A 26,972-nucleotide genomic window follows, 5' to 3' on the forward strand; every position below is an offset into this window, starting at 1 on the left:
TGGGAGCAAAAAGAGTGAGCATGATAGAGAAGCCCCTAGACCAGGGGTAGTCAAACTGCGGCCCTCCAGATGTCCATGGACTACAATTCCCAGGAGCCCTGGCCAGCATTCGCTGGCGAATGCTGGCAAGGGCTCCTGGGAATTGTAGTCCATGGACATCTGGAGGGCCGCAGTTTGATTATTCCTGCCCTAGACTGCCGTTTATGGCATCGGCATGGCAGACAGGAGGTGGTAGAGGCTTCGGATAAAACTAGATGTAAGGGAGATCTCTGATCCCTGTGAGTCTTTTAAGACTAATTACAGACTCACGCAGGCTGGATTCAGATTGGGACCACCCAGAGAGAATGGAGGGGGTTTGCCCCTTCTACTCCCCCTAATTGAAACCATCCCGTCTTTTCCCCCTTGCTATTACTAGTTCTTCAAAGGCAAAGAGATGCATGCTCACCTTTTTCCCCCTCCCCTTTAAAAGGATTTAATGGTTGCAGTTGGAGAAGAGGGATGGGTTGGGAAATTGGGTGGGCCTGGAAGGGTTGAAACTCATCTTCCTGTCTTCCTGTATAGCATTCTGTTTGGGGGGGGGAAGGAACCTCCTAAAATTCAACAGGAAGTGTATTGAACACTCACATCCATTCCATGCTCAGGCCCATACAGTCCATTTTATCCTTTATCAGGGCAGAGAGAGTGGATGCTTTAGGCTAATCCTACATTGGGTAGGGGGTTGGACTAGATGACCCCTACGACCCCTTCCGACTCTATGCTCCTATAAAAAGGCATCGTCTTTCCCGTGTGACTGTTCACACTCTGTGGATGATTGAACAGGTTTCTTTGAACTCCAACTGACGCAGACGGCATATTTTCTGTGCAGAGCAGGAAAAGGCAAAGATGTACTTTCATACATACGCAGGGATGCCATCCTCAGGTGGGACCTGAGGATCCCCCGGAATTATAGCTGATTTCCAGGCGACAGAAATCAGTTCCCCTGAGATCAGTTCCAAATTCTTTATCAGGAATAGCTGCGATTGAACCTGGGACCTGCCACATGCCAAGTTGATGCGAGAGTTGGGTGTGTGTCTCTTGCAGAAGAGTACGGCCAGGGGGGATACCTCTATTTAACTAGCCATAACCCTCCCTTCCCCTCTGAAGGGACCTTTTAGTTCTAGCTCATAAGCCTGAGGGGGGTAGGTAGGGTACTTGTTATGTTCACGAGCAAAGAGGAAGATGGAATGAAGGAGGAGATGAAGGGAAACCAAGTGCAAAGGGGGGGGGTATTGGGCAGCTTCTTGCCCTCCCCCCAAGACTCCAATGTTGTCCCTGCCTTATTGGGGAATTTCGCTGCCCTGTTGTAACCACCAGCTGGTGTGTGCATTTATCTATTTCCTTTTTGTATGTAAAATATTTATTTCCCACCATACCTCCTTGGTTGCAAGGTGGCAAAAATAAGGCCACAGCCGACATTCAAGCTCACGAATTGCAATTGTTCAATGAACACACTGAAACCAGATTAAAACAGACAAACCAAGAAACGTAACAGCACCCCGGATGTAAAAACAGAAGCCTTTAAAATACACAGGATGAGCAGATGCACGGACAGGGTAACCAATTCGGCAAAGCTTCCGAGCCTCCGTTGGAAAACTATGTGAATGCGGCATTATTATATGTGTGGCAAGATTAGGAAAAATCCTCATAAACGTGGTGTCGTTGGGCCATAGGAGTAGTTTTCTCCATAAAACATAACGAGGTGAAAAACTCCCAGCAGTTAATACATTCTCACCTTGGGAAAATAGGAGCTGCAGCGGTTCATTTTCACAAGTTTGTGACCTGAGTGCTCCAGATGGCACCTTTGCATGCCTACTGTTTCTGTGCATTGCACAAATTGTGAACTCCTGTAAACAACAAGAAGAAGAAGAGCTGGTTCTTATATGCCCCTTTTCTCCCCCTGAGGGAGTCTCAAAGTGGCTTACATTCGCCTTCCCTTTCCTCTCCCCACAACAGACACCCTGTGAGGGAGGTGGGGCTGAGAGAGCCCTGATCTTCCTGCTTGGTCAGAACATCCTTATCAGTGCCGTGGGGAGCCCAAGGTCACCCAGCTGGCTGCATGTGGGGGAGCGTGGAATCAAACCCGGCATGTCAGATTAGAAGTCTGCCCTCCTAAGCACTACACCAAACAAGCACTTCCCTGGCATCTGGTTTTGCTAATCATCTGTGTGCAAATATCTTCTAGGCTCTAAATTGCACAGTCAGTTCCTGGTCTTTTTCTTTTTGTGTGGGCAGTTTGAAGCTACCCATATTGCACTATTGAGGGGTTGGAATCCATGCCTTACGAAGAGAGGTTGCAAGAGTTGGGTGTGTGTCACTTGGAGAAGAGTAGGGCCAGGAGGGATACCTCTATTTAACTACGTAAAAGGTAGACGTGTTGGAAGAGGAGGTCAAGAGACAAGGACTAGGAGCAAGGGATTCAAATTATGGGAAAGGAGTTCCACTTAAATATTAGAAAGCGTTTTCTTATAGCGAGGGCTGTTTGTAGATGGAGTGTGATGCCTTGGAGGGTGATGGAGTCTCCTTCATTGGAAACTTTTAGGAGGATATTGGATGAGCTCTTGTCAAGAGGATGTGATTTTTATGTCCCTGAGAAGGCAGGGCAGCGGGGATAGACTGAGTGGCCCTGGGAGGTCTCTTCCAGCTCTGGGTGATCCAGAGTCTTCTGATGGTTTTGGAAAAACCTGGAGACTTTGGGAGTGGAGACTGCCAAGGGTTGGATTTGGGGAGAGGAGGAACTTCAGTGGACAGGGATCTTTCAGGTCATCCACTCTCTGGTCCTTCTTGAGAGGCCGGGGATTGAACCAGGGACCCTCTGCATGTCACACAAATGCTCTACCACTGAGCTTCAGTCCCTTCCCTACCCAGTGGCCAGTCAACAGAAGATTCTGTTGCAGATTCCATGGAAGTGCGCATGTGTGTTGGAAGTTCAGATAAAGGTGGTGCACGATGTGGTGACACGATCAACACACAGGCCAACCAACCCTTGATTCCATTTGAGGCTCTACAGCAATTCAAGGTGCCTACGGCTAGATAGCGACAAAGTCATTTGTGGCTCTCCAAATTACTCCAGAGTGAAGAGCTTTCTGACCCAACGAGTCAAGAAACAGATTGATGCTTCAGAGTGGGACGAGCGGCCCCTCGGTGGCCGCCATTTCCGTACAGGCTTTTTGCCAGAGCAGTTGCTCCTTCCCTCTGGAGCATCCTTTGGAAAGCCGCTGTCTTTGTTGATGGAGTTTTTGATAAGCCAGGGGAGGTTTTTGACAGAGGCAGCAAGAACAGAAGACCACTCAGGTAGTCCCCTCTCTCTTATCAAGGGCCTGTGCCTTGATGTCGACTTTCCCGCCGGCTGTCTTGATATTTTTGTCAAGAGGGGTGGGTATAAGCTGTCAGCGGACTTCGGATGACAGGGAGAGAAAGAGGGGGGAAGGAATCCACCTGGCGCGTTGGAGGCAGAGGCCGAAGAAAAGGGCCAGTGGGATAAATGGACACTGACAAATGTATTTTCTCTCGGAATCCACAGACATCTGGAGTTGTCCTGTCGGCTTCAATTATAGCTCGCAGTGGAATTCAAACCTTTTTTGGATTTTAATTAACCTGCCGGGCTAAGTTAGAAGTCTGGAGGTCTTATTTCCTTGGGAGCCTGTTGCTCGGACTCTTTCTTTCAGCATGTCAGGCAAAAAAAAAAAGGGGGTTTTGTGAAACTAGTTGATGCCGGAGGTGCCACTGCTTTGTATTTTGCGGTTTTTGTTATAAAAGCTATCAGGTTTTCTTTGTAAGACGTAGAGGAGAGATCACCAGGACATGCTGTTTGGCCCTTGTGTCACTTCTTTCCGATCCCAATTGCCTATAAGTGGAAAAAAGTGTTTGGGGGCAAACATCAAGCTTCAGAGGAAAATGGAGTCCTATTCTGGACCGTAGGTTGATAAAATGAGACGGAATCAAATAACTGACTTATGAAATGGAAATCGTAATATTATGGGGGGTCTTTCCCTCTCTCCATTTTTTCTTTCTAAAAGCTGTTTTCTAGAAACAGATTTGATGGCTGTTTTTTCTTCTTCTTCCCTTGTTTTGTATTATGAAATACTCGTTTGATATCTTTAAGAAGTAATAGTTCTGTAATATGCAATGTATTCTTTTAAAAATAAAATTTCAAATAAAAAAGAAAGAAAGAAGTATTTGGGAAGGGTTTTTCTGTGGCAGTCGGTGTAGAGCCTCAGGAGAGTGGGGTTTGGGGAGGGGAGGGTCTTCAATAGGGCATAATGCCATCGAGCCCCCCTCCAAAGTAGCCTTTTTCTCCAGATGAACTGACTTCTGTCACCTGGAGATCAGGTGTTACAGGGAGAATTCTTCAGCCACCACCTGGAGGCTGGCAACCATACTTATTTGACAGGGTGGTTGTGAAGAGTGCATACAAAACGATTCAAAAAGCTTGAAAGCGCTGTATAAATGCTAAGTGGCATTTGTGCTCCACATCTCTGCTGGGCATAACTGTATGAGCAGCGGCTGAATTTCTGTTGGATATGCTTGCAGGATCATCCCTGAAAAAGTTCTGTGAATATCCCTCTTTTGGCTGTTTTTTTTTTTTTTGACATACCATTTCCCATTTCATGGGATTAATTCACAGCCAGCGTGTAAATGTCTCTCTTTACACCGGAATTAGCTATTAATTGGCAGACTCTTCAGCCTCTTAATAAAGCATGGCTTAGGTGTTTCGTGTGTTCCTACTTATCTAGAATTAATCCAGGAGGTGCAGAATGGGCACAGGTAACCAGTAAATTAGTGGCGCTTTGGCTGGCACCTGGGAGGAGGGAGGCTGATCATTCATGCATGCAAGAATTGTTTTATACCAATGTTATCCTTGACTGCCAAGAACAATTTAATTATGACGTTCACTTCCAAGAGCTGAAAGGAAAACTCCCAGTAGCTCAATAAGAGTATTTGTAAGAGAAATTGCATTCAGATACCGGGCAAAAGAAACCAGGTGTGGCCTAATTTCCTTTAAACCTTGCCGCTTGTTTAAGGTGACCAGATTTTAACATTGGTAAAGCGGGACACCATTGACCGGAGGGGCTTCTTGATTAAAAATTTGGTCTATATGGAGCAACAAAAAGTTTCATAGAACGCAACAATAGTATTGTAATGTATATTTTTAAATTTCAACACAATTTGCCAGGTGCCCCCAGATGTCCCTCCAAAAGTGGGACAATCTGGTCAACTTACTCTAGTTGAGCAAATGCGATGTTACAGAATGTTCACAAACATTCTAACTGGGTGGCTGCCAACAACAGAACCTTAATAAATGCAGTCGGGAGGATGTTTGGCCAAGAGAACAATAAGCCTGTTGTCTATTTACCGTTCTTACACTATTGTCTTCCTCTCCTTTTTGCCCTTCTTTCCCCCCCTTGTTTGACATCGATTCTAGGATATCACCAGCTTGCTTCATACTATCTATGAGGTCGTCGATGCCTCGGTCAACCACTCTCCTGGCTCCAGTAAAACCTTGCGTGTGAAGCTTACTGTCGCGCCGGATGGGAGTCAGAAGAAAAAAAGTATTCTACTGAACCACACTGGTAAGAGTTTCATTCTGGAAGTTACTCACGTCCGGTATTTAAGATTAAAAGTGCATTGAGAGCACAAGGTGGCACCAGTGAAGGATGGAAATGGCAAGTGATATGAATTAAGTTGTCCAAATGTGACGATGGCTTGTACTGGTGGTGGCTGATAGTAATTGTAGTCTGCGGACATCTGGAGAGCCAGCTGGGCTACCCACACTCTGAGGTGTTTGTAAAAAGTGATTTAGATTTCCTACTCAGCCATAAAACTGATGATCTTGGGCAGTTCACCTTCTTTTGGCTTCATATACCTCTCAGAAGGTGAGACTTGTGTGACATCTTTTGGTAGGGTTCTTTTTCTTCTTCTTCTTCTTCTTCTTCTCCTTCTCCTTCTCCTTCTCCTTCTCCTTCTCCTTCTCCTTCTCCTTCTCCTTCTCCTTCTCCTTCAACTCTCTGCTGGCTTTAATGCCACCTAAACTTAACTGTGAAGATCTGCTTGGCTTCAAATCTCAGATGGCCAACGATATCCCCATTGTCAGAGAGAGAGAGAGAAAGAGAGACTGTTTGTGTATTTGTGTAAAACATTAGTATCAAAAATTAATATATTTTTTGGGGTCTGTGGGACTAGATCTTCAAAGTTCAAGGCACCGGACAGAGAGCAAAGCCAATGAAGAACTGAGGAGTTGTGAGAAGAAGCCACGAGGGTCCCTCAGGTAAAGTGTGTTATTGCCCTGACGAGATTACCCATGGTCATGCTGGAAGGAGCAGCCAGGAAGAAGCTACATTTGCCGCTGCTTCCTGGATACTACAGGAAGTGACCCCTCCCTGCTGGAACCTTTGGCTGGTTATATCGGCCTCCTCAGCCATGCTGCATTCCCTTCTGGGGCCAGAGATGCAGCCAGGAAGGAGCTGATTATGTCGGCCTACGCAGCCAGAAGTGGTTCCCTCCTGGAGGGGTCACCCTAATGGGGACTGCCAGGCTACATTTTGCACCCTTGTCCGCCTGCCCCCTGCATTGTGGCCGTGGTTCAGTTCAAGACCTACCCGTGGTTACTGTTGCCTTTGGGCCTTTTCAGTCTAGACCAGGGGTAGTCAAACTGCGGCCCTCCAGATGTCCATGGACTACAATTCCCAGGAGCCCCTGCCAGCGAACACTGGCAGGGGCTCCTGGGAATTGTAGTCCATGGACATCTGGAGGGCCGCAGTTTGACTACCCCTGGTCTAGACCCAGGATGGTTAAGATGGGTGCATGAGAGGGGTCTTATAAAATTAGGCATGGGGTCGAGGAAGTGGATCGAAGGAACCTATTCCTCCCCCTCCCATAATACAAGAATTCGGGGGTACCCAATGAAAGCAGATGGGAAGCAGATTCAGGAAAGTCAAAAGGAAATCCTTCTGTATTCAACAAGTAAGTATACTGCGGAATCTATTGCCCGAGGATGTTCTGGAGGTCACAGATAGAGGCAGCTTGTAAAGGGGGCAAGAGCGATTCATGCAGGAGAGGTGCCTCAGCAGCTAGTAGCCATGGTGCTTGGGACAAGCCGCCATCTACAGAAGCAGCAAACCCCTGAATCTCATTGCCAGCAGGCAGCATCAACAGAAGTCTTCGGCCTCTATGCCCTGTTCGTTTGGCCCTCCGGGGCAACTGGTTGGCCACTGCATGAAACAGGATGCTGGACTAGATGTACCGCTGCTTCAGCCCACACACAGGAGATTCTTCTCTTAGATCTTCTAGATCAAGTCCAGGTTGGCCCTAAGATGTGGCGCTTCACGAACACAAGAGAACTGGAACCAAATGTCATCCTGTTTTCAAAAGCACCTTTACCTGCAGGGGCTGGGCTGCCCGGGGTGACTCGTCTTCAGAAGATGGCCTGGGCACAGCCATGAAAGGGGAAACATTTTCTAGCTAGCAGCAGAAAAAGCTGAAAGCAAGAAGCAGGCCCGTCAAGGTCATGCTTGGTTTTTGTCTCTTCCCTCTCAGTACACCGTTAAGCTCCCCCCTCCCGACATGAATGGTGGAAAACGGGGGCCAATCAGAGCACACAGCCCTGAGCTCTGAGGACCAGTGGTCAGCTCCAGCATAAGTTCCGGTCATCCCCGCGAAAAGCAGGCATGGTGTATGTTTGCAGAAACCTTGGCTTGAAATCGCTTGCTAAGATTCTTTGTTGTCGTGTTTGGATTCTAAGGACTGGTAGTCAGGAAACAGCTTGGTTACCAATAAATGCGTGGCCCAGAACAGGAAAGAGCTGCGTTTGCAGAGCTTGAAGTTCCCCCTGGATTTATTAAGACAACCGTGGTCCCGCCTTCCCCCTTTGGACTGTGTGATACCTCTCGAGATTTCAAGCACTCCCTCTCTCTTTCCACAAGCCTAGCACAGGTGCAGGCTGCGAGAGAACTGTATAACCATGTAGGTCAGGGGTAGTCAACCTGTGGTCCTCCAGATGTCCATGGACTACAGTTCCCATGAGCCCCTGCCAGCATTTGCTGGCAGGGGCTCATGGGAACTGTAGTCCATGGACATCTGGAGGACCACAGGTTGACTACCCCTGAGGTAGGTCATTCCACCAAATGCGCTGACAACAGGAAATGCCCAGATTCATAAAGGTAAAGCCTATTTTAAACATTAAAAAAAACAACAACATTGTTCTTTTATGTTCCATGTGAACCGCCCCGAGCCTCAGGGGAAAGCGGTATACAAATGCAATAAAATAAATAAATAATAAACATGAATAAAGAAGGACCTATTAGATCAGTGGCTTTCCTCGTATCTACTTGCTTGTCCTCAAAGCATCTCTCCCCTAAAGCTCAGAGCCATTCTGGACATCTTCTCTGCTTTGTTAGAGCAGGAGGTGCTTCAGAAGAGCTCACGTAGCATTTTTTCTATGTCTTCAAGGGCACCCATTTGAAAACGCCTGCAGGCATTGTAGAACCTCCCGAAATGTTGAGAGGGGACCATCCCCCAGGACAGCCATTTTGCTGCGGTGCCCAGTATCGGTTTATAAAATTCCAAAAATGCCCAATCGTTCAACGTGAAGTAGTGGTTAAAAGCAGTGGACTTTAATATGGGGAACTGGATTTGATTCTCCGTTCCTCCACGTGAAACCTGCCAGGTGACATTGGGCCAGTCGCAGTTCTGTCAGAACTCTCTCAGCCCCACCTCCTTCACAAGGGGCCTGTTGTGGGGGAGGTTAAGGGAAAGGTAATCGTAAGCCGCTGTGAGACTCCTTAGAGAAAGTGGGGTATAAAACTGACTCTTCTTATTCAACAAGGTGTTTGTTGAACTTGCATCATTGTCTGTTAAATGTTGTGATGGTACACCTACTCCAAGTCTATCTATTCCACCTGGGAGTAGCATAGAATCATAGAGTTGGAAGGGACCTCCAGGGTCATCTAGTCCAAGGGTAGTCAACCTGTGGTCCTTCCAGATGTTCATGGACTACAATTCCCAGGAGCCCCTGCCAGCAAATGCTGGCAGGGGCTCATGGGAATTGTAGACCATGAACATCTGGAGGACCACAGGTTGACTACCCCTGATCTAGTCCAACCCCCTGCAGAATCCAGGAAATTCGCAACTACCTGCCCACCCACGTTTTTTCCCCAGCCCATCTCCCTGAGATCCTTTTAACCGGTGGATGTATCTGGCACTCTCAGCTCTGAGTCTTGCTCCCAGAGTGTGGTTTTTATGAGCCTCGCCTAGGCAGGATTTCATTCAGGAACTTAGCTTCTCATTCCAGTGTTGTTAACGGTTTGGATCATACAGTTGTTTACTCAATAAAGACACACATTGCTTTCAGTGTATCTAATACGTCACAATTTGCCTTCTCGTAGGTACCACCACGCCGATATCAAGTCGGAACAGAACGGATGCTACCGTCATTGCGTCGACGAAAACATTGAGAGAAGAAACCACTACTTGGATCTGGCAGGAATAGAAAACTATACTTCGAAATTTGGACCAGGTAGTATTTCAAGACCAGGCAGTGTGGTGTTGTGGTTAGAGCACTGGGCTAAGATCTCAGAAACCCAAGCTGAAATCCCTGTTCTGCCACCAAAGGTTTCTGAGTGACCTGGAGCTGGGTGGCTGCGTTAGTCTGTCTGTGGCAATAGAAAAGAGCAAGATCCAAGTAGCATCTTAAAGGCTAACAGAATTTGTGGCAGAGTATGCGCTTTTGTGAATCTCGCCTCTCTTCTTCAGATATAGGTAGATCTCTCTCAACGTTTGTAAGCTAAAATAGGGCTTTGCTGGGGACAAATGCGTGTGTGGGGTGTGTGATTGGATGTAGTTTAGATTTCATTTCCTTCTCCCCTCCCCCCTTTATAGAAAAAAGATTCTCTAGGATGTAGGGTACAAGGGTAGTTAACCCCAAAGATTTTGCATCCTGTAAACTACATTTATGAAAGCAGAACAATAAAAAATAAGGGTTCCTTTCTAGAGGTTTTTCTAGTTCAGAACCATAATGACGTTTCCATCTGGAAAACGAAATCTTATCTATGCCAAAATTCAAAATTATGTTGAATGTTAACGCCGATCGGTAGACGTCTGCTTTCCCCCCTGGTTTGAGACCAGGAAGCCTTCCATTTGGCACGTGAAAGGAGTAAATGCATTGATCGTTTTTTTAATCTCAATGATATTCCAATGTTCTCGCTTCCCCCCACCCTTCCGCACACTAGAATATGACTAGCGCATCTTACTCTTTTTAGGCTCCCCACCTGCTGCTCAGAAACATGACCCACCAATCCGTGTGGCAAATCAAACTAGGTCCCGTTCTCACGAACCGGAGATCTTCCACGCTCACCAGCGGAAGTCGCCAGCAGCGGACCCCGGCCACATCAGCTTAATGGAAGCGTCCTATGCCAAGCTGGCGGAAATCCAGCAGAAGCTGCGGAGTCAGGATGCAAACAGGCACTTTGTGAAATCGCCAAAGGCCCAGGGCAAAAACGTGGCTTCCGTTAACGCCGGAAGGGCTGTAAGGAGTAAACCCATTCCTGGAACGTCTATCCCGATGACTTCCCCTACGGCACGGGTGAGCCAAAACCTTCCTTATCTCCCCATGCAGTCGCAGCAGACTTACAAGAAACACAAGCAAAGGGCCAAGGAGGCTCACCAAGTGTGCAAGACCTTCCAGGCCCCAGGGACAGTTGTGGAGAAAGAGCACGTCAGAGACCTTCCTGCCGTCATCTTGTACGAAGGCCAAGTCGGACAGATGATCCAGCGGCATGAACATCACCACCACCACGAGCACCACCATCACTACCACCACTTCTACCAGACATGAGCCCCCACCCACTACCAGTCTGAAAGGGATCTCCCCGTATGAAGGAAGCTACGTGCAGTGGTTCCCCCACAAGAGGGCGCCGTTCTTAATTGACGTTGTTGCTACACCATTAATATTCCGCTAGTACCTACGTTAGGACTTAAAACACTAATAATAATAATGATAATAATAATATAATAATAATAATCTAACACTATTTATATTATGTGGAACTGTATCTCTTACTTTAGTAACTTGTGGGTTGTTATGTTCGACTTGGCTTGTACAAAAGGAAAACACACCAAGAGCCAATTGTGATTCTAAGGAGCTGGGTCTGAATAAAGGCCATCTATGTGCTTCGGAGAAGGATCCCTTCCTCTGTGGTATCGGAAGAGATGCTCCCGGCGATGTGGTTCGGCATCTGGCCCCACCACGGTTCGGCTCAATCCACGGGAGCCTGTTGCCAGGGGAACAACGTTCCAAAGTTCTGGACTCCGGGAATACAAAACAGCTGCTACCTCTAGTCTAATGCCGAACTTCTAATTGATTGTACTGTGCTACGGGCGGGTGTGGGGAGGGTTTAGTTCTCCAATGCATTCACGTAGCTTGTTTATGTTGTACTCCTCACCTCTCTACAAGCTATATCTTAATATTAATGATGAGGAAAATATTAACTTTATTGGTCGACACGGCTACATTTTTTTCGACTTTCTAAATTTCAATTCCAGTTCTTCGGTTTTAAGTTCCAGTTCCTTGTTTTTTTTCTTTTCCCTAACTGATGCCTTTATGGCCTGGTGGATATATATGGCAATATTTTAACTTATCTGTTCGTTTTCTTTACCGGCCACCGCATGTCAGAAAACAATTTAAGCAGTGCACCAAGGTAGGCTCAGTAACTACAAACTTCCCACATGCGATTCCCTGCCATTGCGCTCACATTACCATCGCTGCTGATATTCGAGGCAGTAGAAACAATAGGGGGCAGAGTGGCATTTGATCAAAAAGTGCTGTAACTCTCGGGGTATGCTCTAGGAATCCCCTCCTATGTTTATGGTTTTTACCACAGATGTTGGAAACAATTCCTAGAGCGTCTGGAAGTGACATCACTTCAGGATCAGGGGAACCCTCACTGGGCCACGTTATGCCACTGGAGTGAAGAGGGCCTCACGCCCAAAGAGTGAGGTGAGCCTCAGCGAAAGGGGTGGGTGCAACAGACCCCCCTTTATTTCAGTTGATGGCTTCTGCTTCCAACAACACAGAGGAAAGAACACCTCCCAGCTCCAAATGCTGCTGCCACCCTCAGTTCCACCCATCCTCAGGTGTCCCCATGTGATGACTTCACCAACTGGCTCCTTTCCCTGCCCCCCAGGCATCTCACTGCCAATCTCCCCAGGGTCCTACAGACTGCCAGGCCTCCAGAGTGTGCTCTAGGACAGGGGTAGTCAACCTGTGGTCCTCCAGATGTCCATGGACTACAATTCCCAGCGTTTGCTGGCAGGGGCTCATGGGAATTGTAGTCCATGGACATCTGGAGGACCACAGGTTGACTACCCCTGCTCTAGGACCAGAACTGGCAGGATGGGTGAACGTATCACTTTTAAAAAGAAACATGTCTTAGACAGATGTAGCTTCCTGGCTCACAAATATTACTCAGCCCCGTAACTAAACGTCACTGCGTTTTATTGTGTTTTGTTGGGCTGAAGGTTTTCTTAACCCCCCCCCTCCCGAAATACATGTAATCTCAGTTTGTGAGTCTCCCTGGCCCCAGTTAGTTGGGTTATTTTGGGGGGTGGGGGTTGAGAGAGAGAGAGTAAGAGAGTTGTGGAAGGAATATGCTTTCTCACTTTCAATTTTGGCAGAGATATATTTAGAGAGAGATAAATATACAGAGCGAGAGAGAGAGAGATCATATACATACACGTCCACACGCCCTCTCAGGTACATTTTCTTGTGTTTTCCAGAACTCTGTGGCTTTTGAATACTAATGTGTTAATCTTAAAAAGGCGACACTCCTTGGGAACGTGTCATATCCCCGTATTGTCTTGTTCCCATTTTCTCTTTGATGCCTCCCAATTGTGGTGCTCTTTGGCGACTGTGGCTTCTGCTGTTGCCTTTCCTGGTCCCCTGGAGTCTCTCCAGTCCCCTCCTACAAGGACTTCCCTTGTAGGAGAAACCGAGAAAAAGAGTTGGCAATCTGGGTCAGACCAATGAGGACTGGGAATGGAAGGCACCTGGGCACAATCCAGCCCCCACCCCCAGAGAGCAGGCCCCCCTCCTACCGCCAGCTTCAAGATAGGGATGTAGAAAAGACTCCACCACTTCTTCGTCACCAATTTGCACATCTGTTTTCTGACCCAGGTTTTGCAATCTCCATAACGTCCTACCTTCACCGGCATCGCCACAATAAGACCTATCCAGATTGTCACATAGGAGTATCCAGGCAGGAGTTTCTCATTTGGCCCTGGGCACAGAACGTGGCCCTAATGCCCCATCGCGTACATCGGCCACACAACAAGGAAACAAGGGCAGCGGTCTCTTCAGATGTTTCTCCTCCCGCGTGAGGAGCAAGAGAAGCTTGGGTGGAGCCCTCCCTTGTCTGGCGGGCATGAACTCATGCAGATGGAAACGAGGTCTGCTGTAGGAGGGGGAAGCTCTCTTGTGTTTCCCTCCAGGCAGGAAGCAGTTAAGGTCCCCTGCCCCTGGGGCAGGAGCACGCCCGTAGGAAGAGCCATTTGCATCCTGGCTTGCTCCTGGCTGGGATAGGGGTAGCACAGGATATTGTTGAAGGTCTCTGGCTGTGATTGAGGGGTTAAGGGGGGGGTATTTATTTGTTGCGAGGAGGTGAAGGATGTTGGAAGAGGGGAAAGTATGTTGGCGTGTCTCTTTACCAGGAGGACAATCTCAGCACGGAGGGGAAGTGGGGGGGGGGTGACATTCTTCCCTCTCCCCGCCCTCTGGCTTCAGTTGTGCCTGACCATTTGACAGGCGGCCAAGGAGGAGACCCAAATTCCTTTGTCAGCTTGTGAACATGAAAGGCAATTCTAACTCTAGACTCAGATTGTTTAAACACACACACACACACTTACATGCACACTCAGTTCAGCTTCTCTTGGCTTTGAAGTTTCAGCGATTTTTCTGATTGTTTACAATATTGGGGTGGGGGTGGGTGGGGAGGGCTTACACGGCGTGTGTCCAGCTCGGCTATTTGATTGGTTCTAGATAGTGTGGTTTCCAAGAACTGTGTCTTTTAGAAAGTCCGACTTCCAGAGAGTGCAAGGTTAGACAGTCGAAGTTAAAAGTCCGGGCTTTTTGTCGATTGAGGCCAGAATCGTAAATCGGTCCTCCAGTTTATGTGTGCGTTGGGAGGGGGACAAAATAGCAATTGCTAACTCTTTTTTTTTGGGGGGGGGGTGGGGAGCAGAATTAAATAAAACACAATGTATTTCCATCCATGTCTTGTCCCTTTGCATCTGGCACAAAAGCTTCAGAGCTACGTATAAAGACTTGCCCGTTGTGTTTCTTTACATTTCTCAACATTCGACATTATTTATAGGCTGAATTTTCTGTATAGGAAATTTGGGGGTTGGGGAGGGAGGGGAGGTTGTCAGCGTCTTTTACTTACCACTGAACAGTTCTAGTCTATGGCGATTTTTGCTGCTTTTGTTCTACCGGTCCCTTTATTTCCCTCCTATGTATAAATTATGGGCTGCAAAAAAAATATAATATTATGGGCTGCAAAAAAAAAAAAAGGCATCTACATGTCTAGTAGAAGGAATAAGCTTATTTATATTCTAGTGTTAAAACAGTCTGATGTATTCCAGTGATTTCTTTTTTTGTTGTTTTACTGCATGCGATCCCCACATGTTTGCTCACATTCCATCGGAGACAGATGCTGTGCCATTGGATCCCTGAGCGAGTGGCATTCTTTTGATCGAGCATTATTATCCATGTGCAATTTGGCAATGCGAACAAAGCAAAAGAGTAATGGAGATTTGGGTTTTGTTTTTTTGGGTTTTTTTAGCATTAGACTGGGACAGATGAGTCATGAGTTTTAGAGTTGACCGTGGCCACGGCATGATCTCCAGGGCTGCCAGTTTTTTAAGTGGATGCTTGGAAGAGTCAAGTTGGTCCAGATGTTCTCTGTCTCCTTGGGTGGAACCAACTTTGGCGTAAGACTTTTTGGGTGATGCAGCACGAGAGGGTATGTTAGGGAACAAATGATGGGTGGTTTGTTCCAGAGGTCAAATATTTTTTACAAAAATCAACCTTGGGGTGTGCCAGAATGTTCTTAAGGCTGATTTTTGTGATGGCTGCAGGGTGGCAATTGGGAGGTCACTAGAGGACTGGATTTACTCCTTACCCAGAGTGGCCAGTCTTCACTATGTCCTAGTTTTTGTGGAAGTGGTGAAGTAGTCAATGGATATGTTGGACCATTTGCAGGCGGAAGGTTTGTATGATGGAACATCCGTACATACAAAATACACATATATATGCAGGTTGGAAAACTAGCATGTCAGGGGAAGGATAGGCTAGAATCTTCCTTGACACACAAGCTTTCTATAAGGAGAGGATTTTCTTCGGGAGGTTGGGCAGTCCATCAATCAAGCTCCCCTCTGCTGGTTTTAAGCTTTTAGCAGGCTTGTTCTGGGGGCGGTTTTCAAAGTTTTTGTTTTTTTCCCCTTTCCAATTGCACTGAGACCCAGAACATTCTTTCCGAAAAGATGACAGTGGAAATAGTCCCGGGGCCGAAGGAGCTTGTGTATGTGTGGAAAGTTCATCTGTATGGCAGTCGATTGTTTTATCATTGACCTTAAGCTGTCAAAGCGTCTTAAGGGAAACGTTGAAGGATATTGGCTACTGGCGACATTTTGTTCACTTTCCAAATATCCAAAGCTATAATTGCTCTGAGGTTTTGTGAAATGTAAATGAACTTTAATAATACGGCATCCCTCTGCTTAACACTTAACGAAAAGTGTTGTTTTTTTTAAAAAAAAGAACCATTTATGTAGGCTCATTTAAGTGCCGTCTCACGTCTGTATCTTGTGCATTGAGTGTGAATAACTGATCACGTCATCTAGCACAGACTATTATCTGGGTTATTGTTATTATTTTATTATTATTATTATTCACAGAACTCTTAAAAGCCTCCATACCAGTTTTTTTTTTTACGTTTGCTTTTCAGTATTTTGTATAGTAAATATAGATTTTTTTTTGACTAAATGCTTTATTTATTTAATAGCAAAACTGTGCCAAGAGAAACCCCTGTCAATTAAAATTTTACTAGTCCAGGAAAAACAACTACAAGCGTTTCGCAGTCATTTCTGAAGTTTGGTGTCCTTGTGGTCCTGAGTCTCTATCTTCTGTTTTAACCAGTTCTGGCGCGGTTGGTTCCCTCCTCCTCCTAAACTCTGGAGAGTCATTGGACTCAAGGTAAGGAATAAATTGACACTGCATGGCCAGTTGGGGGTTTCTGTGGGTCCTTAATTCTCTCCACCCCATTCCTCATTCGCGTTTACTTTATTGCACTCAAATTCTTTGGTGCTGGGACAATCCACAAAAGATTCTGCACTCTGGGGCCAGTTCCCAGCAAGAAAAGGGAGTCGATCCACAGGCCCTTGTGATATCATCCATCTCTGGCATGACTGCACATTCCCCAGTTTCTTTCTCTTTCATCAGGGTCTCTTCCTGTTTGGGAACGGGAAATCCAACCTAATTTCTCCTGCTCCTGCATCAGGTTGTGCAAATAGCACCCAGTGCTAAGTCAGGTACTGCGTCGACTGTCTTAGATCTTGGTAAAGCAAAACTATCAATTCCGGGATCGCTTGGATGTCATCGCACAAGGACAAGCAACACAGAACATGATCAAAGCCTGAGGCGTTGTCAAGGATTCTTAGGGAAGCTGTTGTGTACAAGCAAACAGAATTTCGGCCGGACTGTTCTCTGCACAGACGTTTTCGGCTTCTCCCAGAATGACAGCTGGAATTTTCTAAGGTTCGGGAATCTACCTAGGAGGCAAAACTTCACCCACAGGCCCAACTCCACCGAGCCTAGAATTTTAGATCTCTTTCCTAGAAAAAAAAGGGTCTTTGTTTTCACAGAATGACCTCCATTACTACTTTTCCATTGAAGGCATGGTAAGAATCTGGCAGGGCTGTTCCCGGATTTGTTGCGTCAAAGCATTGTACTGGCAGGGGCTCATGGGATTTGTAGTCCATAAATATCTAGAAAGTCATAGTTTGGCCACCCCTGGTCTAATGGGTCCTTTACCTGGTTATCATCTTATTGTAAAGACAGCAGACAATGAAGGAGAATTTGGGGGAACATGGGGGAGAAAAGATAGAACTATTTTGATGCGTGTTCTACCTCCACCTTTGTTCTTGGTAAAACTCTTCTTCCTCTCTTGGCAAAATTGAGATTTTAAACAAGACCCCAAGGAGTCAAAGTGTGCAGTATAACTTCTTTGCATGGGCAGAAACTCAGTTTAAAAAAAAAATACTGCACAAGACACTTTTCCTGGCTTGGCCCCATGCCCCTCTGATACAATGGGTTAGCCACTGTGTGGAACTGCACAGATTTTAAGTCAAACCACACTTATGGTGACCCCCCCCCTAGTGTTTTCCAGGCAAGAGATGGTGGTGGTTTGCCATTGCCCGTCCCTGTGTAGCAACCCTGGACTTCCTTGGTGGTCTCCCATCCAAATACTATCCTACCCTGCTTAGCTTCCAAGATCTGACAAGATTGGGGGTAGCCTGAGCCATCCATGTCAACATGAAAAATACAGCCCAGGTTCAATTGTGACAGTCCATGGCAGTTCGGTCTCCTGGATAAGTTAATGCTTCTATCTTTTTGACTTGGCAACAGGAAATATTTGGGCATCTCGTTCACTTTTATTTCCTCCTTCCTCCAAATAATGCAAGGTGGCGTACATTGTCCTCACTCTTCAGTTCCCAAATATTTGCAAATCATAACCTCTAAAAAGATCTGGGCTGAAATGTCCTGTTCACGAGTTCCTCTATGATATTCAAAAAGAATGGCATTTAATGTAAGGGGTACGAGCATCTTCTGGAAAAAAAAACACGTTTTTTTCCTGACCATTGTCAAAATGCATCTGCTTGATCTACAGCAGTCAAAGCAGCTTTTGGGGGGGGGGGGGAGAGTGGGAGGCATTTCCATTTCACCTGGCTCTCCCGTGTAGTGGCAACTCTGAGGCTCAGTACAACAGCTGCTTTAGCAGAAGCAATTTCAGAGACGGAGCAGATTTTTTGGAAAGGAGAGGAACGGAGGAACAAGGGGGGGGGGGTGAAGAGAGCGAGATAAACCTTATTATGTTTCTTTGCCAAAGGAGAAAAGAAACGATATTGACTTAAATGTGGGAAATTTAAAAGAGGCCATATGTTCTCATTTTGTGCTTTGTTTCTAATGGAGAGACAGAAATCTTTGAAGTGTGGATTGGCTCAGCGGGGTGCATGCTTCTGTGGAGAAAGGATGCTAAAAGGAAGGATGTGTGGGGGCACATGAAACTCTATTAGCCATGCAATAGCAGAGAGAGAAAGGCAAATCCAGTGATAATGTACATCTGTTTCAGAGGGTTTATAAGCTTTGAACATTTTTTATGTGCTGATAAGTGGATCCTTTTCTTACCATAACTTGGAACTTCAAAGCAGATTGTGTGGATAATGCAAATTGCTGAAATATGAGATTTTCCTACAAAGAGGTTTCCAAAAAAAAGGGGGGGAAAGAATTAAAGCTAATTGATGCCACAGTCTTTTATGTGCTATGTTAAAAAAAAAAAAAAACCTCAACAAAAATTGATTTTTTAATATTTTTTTAAAGGGGGCATTGATGGGAAAATATATTGAAGGCTGATCTTTTTTTCTTTTCTTTTCTTGGGGGGGTGGGTGGGTGGGCAAAGGCTTCGGTTTGAGAGAGATGTTTCTGTAAGTTGAACGTTTGTCTCCTGATATCAATGGAGCAATAATAATGTCACGTAAATTAGGGTACGGTGGCTAGCAGTTAATATTATCAAAGCCTGTCGTTCCAAATTATATTAAGAAGCCATGAGAGGAAAGTGACACAACGTATCGGAAGATGTTATCAGTTTCATTTCATCAGCTTCCCATCTCCCCGCAACTGAAGAAGTACCACTAGGGAATCAAACTGAAAGTGCCCTTATATTTTAATGTCATGACTACGGATTATCCAGATTGGGGGGAAAAATGGTAGCCATTGGCAATACTCTTGAAATCAGATTATAATTCCTGGGCCAGGTTTAGACTTTGTGGAGGTCGGAGGGAGTTGGGAGAAGAATGTAACTGACAGGGAAGTTTTCCAATCAGCAGAGTTAACCCTGATCCTGCTATTGCCATATGTAGATGGGCCAAGAGGTTAGGAGAGCAGTTGACAATCACCTGGCAAGTGTCCATACATAACTACGGGAGAGTTCTCACAAGCCCCCGTTTTGAAAAAAAAACTTATGCTGTGGTACCATCTAGGGGCCTTCATGGTACCATATGGTGCCACGGTTGGGAAACCCTGAACTAGTCTATTGATCAGCACACATGTGTGAAGCCACTTTATATTGAATCAAACCATTGGCCCGTTCAGTTACTTTCCACTCAGACTGTCAGCCCCTCTCCAGGGTCTTGGGTATAGGTCTTTCACATCACTCCCTCCCTGGTCCTTTTAATTGGAGACCTGCCATAGATCTCCCACAATAAGTTGCAGTTTGGCCCCAGGTAGGACTTCAGACTTGGACCTGGTCCCTAGGTTCTTCTCCCATCCCTCACTCCCTACTCTTGACTGGGGCCAGGGGTCATTGTGAATCTTCCTTGCACGTCAGCTATTTCTCAGCATCTGCCTGCTATCCATAAAATGGGAGCATGGCCAATCTTTCCCTCCAGGAAATGGAGAGATGAAAGCACTCTATCCGAGCCATCTTGATTCTTGAAAGTCACCTGGGGCTTCTCCCCATGGCCTGGGCTCCAGTAGAGGGCGATGTTGGGTTGAGTCCACAGTGGAGGTCTCTCCAGATGTCCGTGGACTACAATTCCCAGGAGCCCCTGCCAGCGAATGCTGGCAGAGGCTTCTGGGAATTGTAGTCCACGGACATCTGGAGGGCCGCAGTTTGACTACCCTGAAATGATTGGAGGAGAGATTCGGTAGGTGGGAATTAGGAGAAGGGTTAGGGAACCAGAAGACCATACAGCATGACTCACATTAAAAGTCCCATGTCGTTTTTTGGAAAAGAAGAAGCCAAAAGCCTTCAAATGCTTTTATATAACGCAGCGAGTTGGAATGTGTTGATTCCAGGCTGGGAGGAAAGATCTCTCTCTCTCTCTCTCTCTCTCTTTCAAACCTGGACAGTGTCCCCTTTGAATTCGAAGTGTAGAAAGCCGTCCAAGCTTGTGTCATGAGTTATAAACACTGCCGGCTGGAGGCACTGTAATTGATTTTAGTTCTGTGTTTGTAAAGCTGGCCAGACTTAGGTTGCAGAGATCAAAGCGCTTGGCTCACAAAGGCGCCCTTTCCGCACCCTCCCTTCATCCCTCCGCCCGACTATAATGAGACGGGCCCCACATCTGCGTCCCAGTTGCTGCAGTTGAAACAGACCAACTTCCAGCATGCTCCAGATTTCCAAACGCAAGCCTGCTTTTGGGGTTTTTTTTTCAGATCGGGCTTGGGAGGGGGAGGAAGAGGAGGAGGAGGAGGAGGAGGCCTGGCTAACCTGGGCCATCCTTGCTGCAATTAAACAGAGGATCGAGCACCTTCTACAAAGGGCAGTTTAGGGAGGGGCCTGGCAGCAGAGTAGTTGCTTTGTATACATTATTCTCCACTGAGGTCCCTCCCTGCCCCAAATCCCACCCATCCCCGGCTCCACCCCCCAAAGTCTCCAGGTATCTCTCAATCCAGAGCTGGCAGCTCTTTCTTGAGACCACCGAGATGAGTTCTCCTGGAGAAAATGGATGGTTTAGAGCAGGGGTAGTCAAACTGCGGCCCTCCAGATGTCCATGGACTACAAATTGTAGTCCATGGACATCTGGAGGGCCGCAGTTTGACTACCCCTGGTTTAGAGGGTGGACTCCATAGCATTATACTCCACCTCTTGGTCCTATCCTGCCCACTCCCTGCTCCACCCCAGAGCCTCCAGGTTAGGGCTGCATGCTTCGGCCAGTTCGGCGATCACCAAAGCCCAAGGTGGCCAGCACTGTGGCGTGGAGGGGAAGGACAGTGCCTGCATGCAGGTGCAGAGCTCTGCGCCTGTGTGCGGTCACCGGCTGGTGCACTGACAGTTGTGCTCCTCCCCTCTGTGCCACAGCGCTGGCCACCTCAGGCTTCAGTGGTCGCCGAAACGCGCAGCCCTACTCCAGGTATTTCTCAACCCAGACCTGGCAACCTTAAACCTTGCTTAACTTCCAAGATTTGAAGAGATCACACTAGCCTGGGCCATCCATAAAGTTACCAACTCTGGGCACGGAAATACCTGGACAATATCTGGGGAGATCAGCGCTTAGGGATGGGAGAGACCTCAGCCAAGTAAAATACCTTAGAGCAGCGGTAGTCAACCTGTGGTCCTCCAGATGTGCATGGACTACCATTCCCATGAGCCCCTGCCAGCGAATGCTGGCAGAGGCTCATGGGAATGGTAATCCATGCACATCTGGAGGACCACAGGTTGACTACCCCTGCCTTAGAGTCCAGCCTCCAAAGCAGCCCTTTCCCCCCGTCTTGGTCATCCAAAGAGCAATTGTAACAGCAGGAGATCACCAGGTGCCACCTGGAAGTTGGCCACCCAAGTTATCCATGTCAGAGCGTAGACTCTGCCATCTCATTATCCTGCATGAGTAGATCAGGCGTCAGTCTGAACCGGCTACTGCCATCCCGCTGGTGTTGAAGGCAGTTTTGACAGCTGGGGAATTCTGATTTCCGTAACCTCGTCTTCAAAATAAAAGCCTGACCTCTTGGCACGGAATTCGTGACCAAAGACTTCCCAGAGCCCAGCTCTGTCGGAATGCAGAGATTCAGCAAAACGAAACCTTTGAGGATCTGCCAGGCATTTGCATGCGTCCAAGCAGCAGGTCTTGTCTTGTGAAATCTTCCAGGTTCAAAACTCCACATTCAGAGGGACGAAAGCTCCAAATCCCAGAGCCAGGAGGCAACATCAGGGCAAGGCCTCGACCTCTATGTCCTGCTATTGGCTGTCCAGAGGAACTGGTCATATGAGACAGAATGCAGAGCTAGATGGACGCTTCTGATGTTCTTCTGAAGTTCTTCAGCAGAGGCTCTTCCGCTGAGCCAAGGCCCCTTCCCCAAAACGACATTCACGAGAACAAGAAGTATTTTCGAAATCCCAGTAGGTATTTTGAGTTGGTACTTTCTCTTGCTATGAATCCACTGTGCCATCGGTGCTGCGTTTCTGTACAATGCCTGAAAGGAAGGCAGGGGTGAAATGGTGATGCCAGGAGCAGGAAAAGTCTGAGGAAGAGTTGAACGCAGAGGGCTCCGGTGACAAGAGGAACTGAATTCCGGGAGTAAGGATGAAAAAGCCGAGTCATGCACACACATTCCCCTGAAATGAAAAGACGCAGTGAAAGAAAGATGCCAAGCCTGTCAGAAATATCTGAACTTCAGCGACTGTCTTTCTGAACTGTGTCATTCTTTTTTTTAAAGAATCGGTATGAATCCGAGAAAAGCGGGATGTGGCATCTTTTGTTTTTTTTCCCCACAGGGCTTGAAAGATCTGCCCCCAAAATCATGTTAAAATGATTGTGGTTTTGAGTGGAGGGAAAGAGCAAAAACGTTTTAAGTGATGCTCATTTCTGGAAGTTCCCTCTGGGGGGAAGTGTGTTACGGAAGCTATTGGGGTAGTGTTGTGGGCAGGGAAAGCTTCTGGTTTGGGGGCGTATTGTTAGGAGAGGACTGATTTGGATGCGCATTCTTGGGTTTCAGTCCAAAAATCTCTCTGCAGGTTTGCAGCAGCAAGTGCTGACTGGCTAGTGCCAGTGCTGTCACCAGAAAGTAGTCCATTCCTAAAGCCGTTTTTCAGTTCTTAAAACATTTCTTAGTTGAAAAGAAAAGAAAAGAAGCCGAGGTGGGAAATAAACAGAAGAACAGATAACTTGTAAAAATAAATAAATAAATAAAGCAAACAGGAAACACACCTCTGCAAGTTTGCAACAGAAAGTGTAGATTGGCCGGTGTTTATAATGTCACCCAGGAAGTTGCTCATCCCTCAAGCAATTTTGCTAGAGCAGCATTTTAAAAGACTGCGGAAACAGTCTTCCATCTCTCCTCATAGTGGAAACTGAAGGCTCCACCAGCATTCAGCTTGATCTATCTGGTGATAAGGTGGCAAGCTTAGGAGGCAGCTGAGCTCAAGCATTAGTCTTGACTTCTCAGTCGATAATATGTCTGTCTTCGCCCATAATGCAGTTTCCTGCTACGGGTGACACTAGCGTGGAACTCGAAGCTGTATCAAAGGCTGCAACAGCCTTTCTCCAGCCCCCCATGTGGTTCGAGGCCCGAGACGGAAATTGTCCCAGACAGACGTTGGCTTGAACTTTTCCTCTCTTGAGCATTTTCAGTGCTGTGTCTTGCATTCCTGAGATGTCTATGATTGCGATGGATAGTGGCACGAGAAAATACTTTGTCCGCTTCGTGTCCCGGGCTCTGAGGGCTAGTTAGATGAGGAGGAAAGTCACATCTTGGCATGGCTTTTCCAGCCAGTGCGTAGAGCACAGAGTGAAGGTAGGCTGCTAAAGCTAAGTGAGTCTCAATATGGCTGGGAAGTTGCCTTAGATTCCAGGATTAAGCCAGTCGAGAAGGCGGATCTAGGCTTTTCCTGGTCCTTTCAACCAATGTTTTCTTTTTAAAAGAAAACCGGAGCACTTATGTGAATTGAATGTTGATGGGGGGGGGGGGGATCTAACGGACGTGCATGATAAAAGTGAGGGGAAATATCCACACATAATATGCCCTTGTCAGACACTAAGCAGGCTTGTAATTACAGGAAGTAATGAATACAAAGGGATAGAATCATAGAGTTGGAAGAGGCCATCCGGGATAAGTATCTGTCCAGTCACTGATTATAGACCGCCAGTGAGGGGGAGTTCACCACCTCCTTAGGGCAGCCAATTCCACTGCTGAACTGACTGTGAATTCCACCCCCCCCCCCCGATATCTAGCCAGTACCATTCTACACAAAGTTTAAACCCATTCCTGGCAGTCCTAGTCTCTGCGGTCAAGAGGAACTGCTCCCTGCCCTCCTCCAAGTGACAACCTTTCAAATACTTCAACCTCCTCTCAACCAGGCTGAACATTCCCAAGTCCCTCAGCATTTCCTCCTAGGGCTTGGTCCCCAGGCCCCAGATCATCCTCGTCGCTCTCCTCTGCACCCCCTCAATTTTATCCACAAACTTTTTGAAGTGAGGCCTCCAGAGCAGCACATGAGGGTCATGCGTACAAGGACCATGACACAGAGGCAAGCAACGGGGAGCCACCTCTGAAGGTCTCTTGCCTTGAACACCACACGGGGTCACCATATGTCACGTCTGACTCGATGGCAAAACAAAACATGCGGAGGACTCCAACCATTGGGCCATCCATGTGAGCCTTGTCTGTTTTAATGGGCTATAGATCTCCAGGGCAGGGGTAGTCAAACTGCGGCCCTCCAGATGACCATGGACTACAATTCCCATGAGCCCCAGGGGCTCATGGGAATTGTAGTCCATGGACATCTGGAGGGCCGCAGTTTGACTACCCCTGCTCCAGGGTATCAGATGGAGATCTTTCTCATCTTTCACTATCTGATCGGTTTCATTGGAGATGCTGGGGACTGAACTTGGGACCTTCTGCATGCAAAACAGATGTTCTACCATTGAGCCACCATCACTGTAGCAACCTGAACTGGGGTGGGGGGAGGTCTTTCCAAAAGGCCTATGTTTGACAGCCCCTTCCGTCCACAGAAAAAAGCAGCATGGCGTTTTCGTTTTGTTTGGCACACCATTCAGCGCGGTTTTACTTTTAAGCATTTGGGTCAGTTTGGCGAACAATAGGAAAAAAGATTTTTTGCGCATGTCTGTGGGGAAAGTAAGGGTTTTTTTTCCCCCCTTAAAGGGGAGGGGAGAAGGAGCAAACTAGAAGTTCCCTTGGTCTTGGCAAATCATGAGGCGTTTTTCATTTTGTAACATCAAAGGCAGTTCCACTTCTTTGATGTCTGTGCATGCTGTTTAAGGTAAAGCATGAATGAAGAAATGTCAATCTGCAAGGTGTCCGTGTAGTTTATGCTGAACACTGAAGAGGACTTGTAGATAAAAGACGAACACGAGGTTTGATAATGAATGTCCAACACGGAGGTGTGCATATCTAAAAGGAAGCACTCAGCTGGAGCAGAGCTGTGCAAACCTTAAAACTCTACTTAGTCCAAGTTTAAGAGATTTTTTTTAAGTTTTTTTTTTCCTCCTTTTTAAATCGAAGGAAGTTGCAAACTCGGGAAGTCATTCCGTGCCCTGTCTTGTTACTTCTGTTTTCCAAAATGCCAACGTACCTTGCCAGTGATTGGGTGGGCGCATTTATGAAGAGAAAAACGGGGTATGAATGAAGTAGTTAGATAAATTGGAAGAGATTATATTTCGCTAATAATTTAGTAAGGGTAATCAACTAAAAATTATCGTTGGTGGTGGAAAAGGCTGTCCGGATGTGTCTGTCTTATGGTGACCTCATGGGGGGGGGGTTCTTGGCCATCCAAGGGTTTGCATCACCCTAAAACAGGCTTACTCAAACAGGGTTTCATGAAACCTTGTAGGTTCTTGACGGCCGTGGAAGGGTTTCCTGAATGGGTGGGAGTTAATTAATTTTATACATATTTATTAAATCTGTTAAACATTTATTGGGTGATATGACCATATATGGTCACGTTGACCCCCCTCCCAAAATAGCCAATGACAGGCCTGGATGGAGTGGGAAGGGGAGGGGCCCCAGGTGGGCGTGTACACAACTATGCTTCCCAACCCTAATTGGCAGGATCTCAGCATTTCTGGAGTTTCTCAAAGCCTGAAGAATGTTTCAAAGGTTTCTCAACGGCAAAGGCTGCTCTACAAGGTACTCCATTTAGTAAGCATTGTGCCTTATTTTACCTGTCTCTACTCTGCCCTCCTTAGGGAAAGTGATTGAGAAAGCAATAGCAGATCAACGCCAGGTCTTCTTGGCTATCTCATCTCTTCTAGACCCTTTCCCCATCTGGCTTCAAACCAGGCTGTGGGACAAAGATAGCTGTATATGGCTTTAGTTGACAACCTATGTCTAAATGTAGACAAAGGTCAGGCCTGCTGGTTGCTCATATAAGGTTTCTAGGCTGCCTTTGACACTGTGGACCATGCCGTTGAGAAGAAGAGTTGGTTTTTATACCCTGCTTTTCACTACGTGAAGGAGTATCAAAGTGGCTTACAATCACAATCCTGTCCTCACAACAGACACCCTGTGGAGTAGGTGGGGCTGAGAGAGCCCTAAGAGGACTGCTTGATCAAAACAGCTCTATCAGGACTGTGACTGGTCCGAGGTCACCCAGCTGGCTGAATGTGGAGGAGCAGGGAATCAAATCCAGCTCACCAAATTAGAAGCTGCTACTCTTAACCACTATACCATGCTGGCTGGAGGCAACTGAAGGCAGAAGCAGGCATCAGGGGTTGTGTGTTAGACTAGTTCAAAGGATTTATCAGACCCAAAGACTTGGCATTGGAGACCAGTTATCACTAGTTGGGGACCTCTTCTGTGGATGCTGATAGGGCTCAGTCTTATTCCCCCATCCTCTTCTCTCAACTTCCCTTAAGTCAAACCATTCATATCTGGGTGTCATCAATATGCAGGTGACACCCAGCTATATAGGTCCTCCTCCAAATCTTCCGGAGATGTGATAGAGGTCCAGACTTGCTACCTGGCTAAGAGTGAACAAATTTAAATTCAACCACAAAGAGACAGAATTAATTCTGTTTGGGAAGGAGCATATCTTGAAGGGCATATGGCTGCCCGCTTTCAATCGGGTTCAGTTGACCTTTGCTAGTTCTGGTAAGACCCTCAGGTTATGCAGGTCCCAAGATTATTAGAGAAGCTAGTTAATACAGTTGCCCAAAAG

General features: G+C 46.8%; 1 protein-coding gene across 3 annotated transcripts in view; it reads left to right on the top strand.

The window, feature by feature from the left end:
* NKD1 (NKD inhibitor of Wnt signaling pathway 1) overlaps positions 1–16,144 on the top strand; it is a 112,032-nt gene extending 95,888 nt beyond the window's left edge. For all 3 annotated transcript variants that reach the window (XM_077310878.1, XM_077310881.1, XM_077310880.1), the window contains 4 exons: positions 5,462–5,609; positions 6,220–6,304; positions 9,420–9,550; positions 10,293–16,144. In XM_077310878.1, the coding sequence (XP_077166993.1) occupies positions 5,462–5,609; positions 6,220–6,304; positions 9,420–9,550; positions 10,293–10,867 (939 nt within the window). In that variant the 3' untranslated portion in view covers positions 10,868–16,144. The remainder of the gene's footprint in view (positions 1–5,461; positions 5,610–6,219; positions 6,305–9,419; positions 9,551–10,292) is intronic.
* Positions 16,145–26,972: the final 10,828 nt, after the last annotated feature.

Source organism: Paroedura picta, chromosome 14, assembly GCF_049243985.1.
Source record: "Paroedura picta isolate Pp20150507F chromosome 14, Ppicta_v3.0, whole genome shotgun sequence".
NCBI lineage: Eukaryota > Metazoa > Chordata > Lepidosauria > Squamata > Gekkonidae > Paroedura > Paroedura picta.